Here is a 6,021-nt window from a genome sequence, read left to right as displayed (position 1 = left end):
TCTTACGCAGGTACAGGTAATTGGCAAAGTTCCAGAAATTTAACCTCCCAACCAGCTCCATCTCCCATTGTGGCAGAGGATCATCAAGACAATTGTTGAATATGTCCTTGAGGACCGCATCGGGGTGATTTAGCTTCTCCACCCGTGACCAGAACACCTGGGTGAATGCCCGCACCTCCATACCTCTCTGAGAAAGTGTATTCAGATCTCGGGGACCACTCTGACTTCCCCGACTTGCTGGCCGATGACCGGATTCTCTTACTGCTGGATCTTTGCATGATTGTGGTTTCTGTCACGCAAAGCACAGAGATGAGAGGGTAAGATCCATGTGCAGCTTTAATGGGGTAATCCAGAAACGTAATCCAAACAGGCAAGGGTCAAAATCCACAGAAACAGTCCATACAAAAACAAGAAAAACACAAGGAAAACCAAAACGGAGAAACCAGAAACCATACATGAAAACACCAGAAAACAACAAAAGCAGAAACAAGCCAGGTATAAATAGACAGACACTAATGAACAAACACAAAACAGCTGGATGCAATGAAACAGGATAATGAGTCCGGGAAGTGTGTTAGGGGAATTGAAGTTCAAGTGTGGTGAGAAATAGTCCGTGTTGGAGTGCCCTCTAATGGCTAACTAGGGCACTCCAACTGGTGTTCATGACAAAACAACACAGATTTATTTGCCACCTTTGCTCATATTTATGAAGGGTGCCAATATTAGTGGAGGGCACTGACAAACAACACTTGCATCTCCCTGCCCTTGTTTTCTCATGGATGGGGATACACTCAAGCTGTGCATTGTTTGTTTGGGAGAGGAGCATGAGAGGGCTGATAGTGAGCACTTTGAAAAATCTTTGTTAAAAATTACTCTTTAAGGAGGGTGCTTCGACACTTGTTCCCCTAAGGTTCGGGTCCCGCTGCTGAGACAGAGCAGCAGCTTCGATTGTCGGGTTCGCAAATGGATTGGACAGAGGGGTTTGAGACGGACCCAGTCCTTTCTCTACCCTCACTTGTCAGGTCCAGTGCCTTATCTCAGGGCTTGGAAGCATGCACTGCAGTTTCTTCCACCCAGATAGAAGTACCGGTACTGCAACTATCCAGCTCTGAGGAGATGGATGAGATGGATGAGGACTCGCCACCTCATACTCCTGCGTACGAGGAGCTGTTAGAGGTTGTGTCTCACGCTGTGGCTAAGCTGAGTATTGAATGGCCTGCTGAAAGACAGGAGGTTTAGCAAAAAAGTAAATTAGATGAAAGATTTATTTTATCTAGATCACAACATCTAAGAAACCTCTAGAAACCTATCATGTTTTCAGCATTCAGACCTCCAATTATTCTAATATCCTGGGGCAGAAACACCATGGCTATGGGGTGATACCCAGAGCTGAAGAGACACTTGTGAGCTATACCTCCCCTGAGTCTGCAACATCCTTTAAATCCCAGATGCTACCCACCAAGCCATAAAGAACCTCTTCAGTGCTGGTGGGTAAAGCATATTCGGCAGCAGGTCAGGCCGCTGCATGTCTTCACACCATGGCAATCCTTCAAGCATACCAAGCTGACCTGCTTTTGGACATTGATGAAGGCGGAGAAGCTAGTGCTTACACTTTTAGAGAGCTGTGTTGTGCTACAGACTTGTCTCTCCGGGCCTCCAAGGAGATGGCCAAGTCAATCAGCTGGTATATGGCAGCCCTGATGGCCACAGAGAGATATCTCTGGTTAAATCTTTCTGACATGAAGGAGAAATCATTCTACACCCTGCTCTCTCCTCATGATCTCTTGTCACCTCAGTCATTGAGAGGTTTCAGGAGGCTAAGAAACAGGAGGTGGCGTTTATCCCTTGCCAACCTCATGTGCCTGAGACTACTGAGCATGAGCAGTCTAGGCCCTCTAAAAGCTCCTCACATTGAGCACAGAAAAAGCAGTGCATCACTACCTGTGGCCTCACACAGAAAGACTGGAGGTTGGGGCTGCACTCGCAGCCAAAGCCTTCAAATGATAAAATGGCTATCTCACTGGCGGATGAGTCGGCCAGTCAGTCTTCACCTATGGCTGTTCAGGCCCACTCCACTAGGCTGTCGTCTTAGTGTGCACAATGGCTTCACATAGAAACGGTCTGTTTTCGGGTATGCTTTATAGTTTCCTGGTTGAAACATCACCAGCCTATGATGTTCCATCATGCCATTGGACTGATTTCATACATGCGTCACGACAAAATCACAGAGAGGCATTTACACAACGTCTTGACACAGCGTCTCGTTCCCTCTTCAGGGAACCAGGGTTACAGTTGTAACCTGAGGCGATTTATTTTTTAATCTATGTATTTTATGTATTTGGTAACTTTGGTATGTTTTATGTGTGTAAATTAGTTTTAGACTTGTTGATGTCTGAAAACCAAAGATTAAGCCACCATAAACATGAAGGTAAGACCATTTCAATAGTTATATTTATTAACATTGCATTTGTGTATTTATTTACTTCTAAAATGTTTCATTTTCTACCTTTGGTATGTTTTATGTGTATAAATTATGTGTGAATATTCCCAAGCACTCTCTGATATTGCTGTATGGTATATGTGATTGTTGTCATATTTTTAAACAAATCTTAAATTAACAGGCAGTCCCACCAGGATTTTGCAGGACTTTTTTCCTGATTTTTTTTTTTGCAGGCTAAAATGATTGATTTTGCTCTGGCATTTTCTATTTTTTTTGTGTTACAATTATCTGTAAGTATTTTTGTGCCTAAGTACTGAAATTGTGGCCCTGGTCTCCCATGCACAAGGTAATAGGGACACCAGCATAGAAATATTCATAATTCTGCTTTGTACTTACTTGTGACATCACGTCTTGGCCCAAATGTGGCCTCAATTAAGTATACTTTAAGGGCTCGTTCACACAGAAAGCGTTTTTGCTTTGAAAAACGTGAAATGTAGGCAGTGAAATTAGGAAAAACGCAAGGTAAAAAAAAGTTCAACTGGTTTAAAAGTTGAACTGATTTTAACTTGAGTACCGCATTTTTAGAACCACGTCATGTGCAAGATTCTGCAAAAGACGCAAGACGTGAGTCCAACAGTTTTGCACGTCCGTCTAGTGGGTTTTCACATAGAAAATCAATGGAAAAGTAGCACATTGGAATGGAAAAAACATGTTCTGTGTGAACGGCCCCTAAAACAGTTGACTTGACTTATTTACAATTTACTTCATTTGAAATAATAACATTTCATCTGTTATGACTTGGCATTTCAAAGATAAATTTTAAATAATACTACAGTTTAAAATAATGAATTTATTAAAGTGCCCCTATTATGCCTTTTTAAAACGTTCCTAATATTGTTTTGGGAGTCTACAACAGGTTTACAGGTTTACGTGTTATATCAAAAAATGCAGAAGAAAATCTCATCAGCTGATGTTGGCCACATATTGGTGATGATATCAGTGAATCAGCCCCCACAACATGATGAGATCTACATTAGCAGTTAATTTCACATGATTTACAGTAGCCGTGGGGTATCAGTGAATCTGGTATTCTGATTTTTTTAATTTTTTTTTTTTATTACACTGATTTTTGGTGTCTTTGTGCACCTAAAAAAAGATTTATTTAAAACAGTTTCTGCTCCTCAATGGTGACAATCAACAAAGCTTTTTTTGTGACTTTAATAGCTTGTTTTGTGATATTCAGTTTAATATTTCTTGATTGTCACAATTGTTGAGATTCATATGCTGATTCTTGATGTCTGTGTGAGTCTACATGATCCTGTCAAAACATTTTCTCCATAAAATCTTTCAGAGTATCACAGAATTTAAGGAATTTCTGCTGTAGGATTGGCATGAGAACAAAATAATATAGTTTAGCTTCCCTTCCAAGCCCTGAGATAAGGCACTGGACCTGACAAGTGAGGGTAGAGAAAGGACTGGGTCCGTCTCAAACCCCTCTGTCCAATCCATTTGCGAACCCGACAATCGAAGCTGCTGCTCTGTCTCAGCAGCGGGACCCGAACCTTAGGGGAACAAGTGTCGAAGCACCCTCCTTAAAGAGTAATTTTTAACAAAGATTTTTCAAAGTGCTCACTATCAGCCCTCTCATGCTCCTCTCCCAAACAAACAATGCACAGCTTGAGTGTATCCCCATCCATGAGAAACTAGTTTAGCTGAAATGTCAGGGCTGCATTATCATCATGTCTAGATGTAGATCCTTCATCTCATCTGGGTACGGCCCGGATCTGACAGGCTGCGGCTAACCTCGGGACAAACACAGTGAGAATAATATTAGCGTAGATACCATTCTTCTTATGATGTAGCGAGTACATCAGGTGTTATAATAATAATAATAATAATAATAATAATAATGCATTTTATTTCTAATGCAATTTTTTTAGACCCAAAACGCTACATTCACAGATTATAAAATAACAACATTGAAAATACAATAAAACAAGTCATAGTCAATTACAATAAGCAGCTCTAAAAATGTGAGTCTTTAAAGAGCTCTTAGGCCGTAAGAGTTGTGACTGCAAGGTTTGGATTAGGGTGCATGCTGACATAGTGTATCATCAGCATAACAGTGAAACCCTAACCCAAACTTGCGAATGAATGAACCCAGAGGCAACATATAAATACTAAACAGGATGGGCCCAAGTAAAGACCCCTGTGGAACACCCTGTTGAACTCATGTTGGTTCAGATTGATTTTTCCCCAGGCTCACAAACTGAAATCCATTAGTAAGATAAGATGTAAACTATTCAAGTGCAGTACCTGATATTCCAACCCATACACGCAACCTTTCAAGAAGAACATCATGAGATACCGTGTCAAAAGCAGCTGTAATGTCCAATAAAACTAAAATACTACAAACCCCCATATCAGCAGCAATGAGGAGATCATTTGTGACCCGGACAAAAGCAGTCTCAGTGCTATGACCTGATCTAAATCCGGACTGAAACGGTTCAAGGAGATTGTTAATAGACAGGTGTTGCTGCAACTGGCTAACAACAACTCGCTCAAGAACCTTAGCCAAAAAAGGTAGACGTGCAATAGGCCTGTAGTTAGACAGGTCCTCAACATCACAACCAGATTTTTTAGGAACAGGTGTGATGGCAGCTACTTTAAGCGCTGAAGGAACCTGACCAGTAAATAAAGAGTTATTAATGATTGCAGTAATGGAGGGACACAAGAATGTTAAGCACTTTTTTTCCCGGTTATGGGAAGTGTTCCTGGTTCCTGCTGACCTAATCTATACAACCTAACAATTTACATGATTTGAATTATATAAGTAGATAATGGTTTATGTGTATGCACAACGCTATCTCAAGACCAATTCATATATGTTTTACAAGGTGGCTAATTCATATGATTTGTCTAAACCCCAGTGATGGGTAGGTTTAGAGGCGGGGTTAGGGGTAGGCCATTTCTATGAATTCATTTGAATTTGGCAACAGGTAAAATACATATGATTTAGCAAAAAACTTTCTAATTTGTACGAGTGAAGTCATACAAATTCATATGAAAAGTGGCATGGTGGACCGGAGCTGGGCCAGAAAAGCACTGAAATGTGGCATGATAGTTCCTTCTGGTTTATTGACAGAGCCCTGATTGTTTTGTTTACACGAGAGCGTGCGACTTTGAGTGTGCTCGAGCCATGCACTCTCTTGTCTATTTTTGTGAAGTGGCTTAAAAGTGGTTTAGGTATGGAGTGAATTAGGGGTTCAAATATATCTATATAATAGTGAAATATATTTGCATAAAAATTATTTATAAAATGAATATGATTAAGGGATTCAAATAGATGTTTATATCCTATAACTGAAAGGTATACCAGAACCTTTGCATATGGCAAATAAATGGTAAATTTACAAATTAAAGTTTGGACATAATTTATAAAGAAGATCTGCAAATGATATGTAATACATTTATAAGTGAAGAATAGTTTACACTTTAGAATAGGGGATGCAGAAAGCTTTGTAAATGATTTATTCATGTGTTTACACATCATCTATAACAGGTGTTGAACACTTTGTAGT

At 40.2% G+C, this 6,021-nt stretch overlaps 1 protein-coding gene across 1 annotated transcript in view; it reads left to right on the top strand.

The window, feature by feature from the left end:
* Positions 1–1,538: 1,538 nt before the first annotated feature.
* Positions 1,539–6,021, top strand: part of LOC125266186 — a 31,829-nt gene continuing 27,346 nt past the window's right edge. Inside the window, exon 1 of the mRNA XM_048186635.1 lies at positions 1,539–1,968. Within this exon, the coding sequence (XP_048042592.1) occupies positions 1,539–1,968 (430 nt within the window). The remainder of the gene's footprint in view (positions 1,969–6,021) is intronic.

The sequence above is a fragment of the Megalobrama amblycephala genome, linkage group LG4 (assembly GCF_018812025.1).
Source record: "Megalobrama amblycephala isolate DHTTF-2021 linkage group LG4, ASM1881202v1, whole genome shotgun sequence".
NCBI lineage: Eukaryota > Metazoa > Chordata > Actinopteri > Cypriniformes > Xenocyprididae > Megalobrama > Megalobrama amblycephala.
The sequence above is the reverse complement of the archived record's forward strand: the minus strand, read 5'-3'. Positions and strand labels throughout refer to the sequence as shown.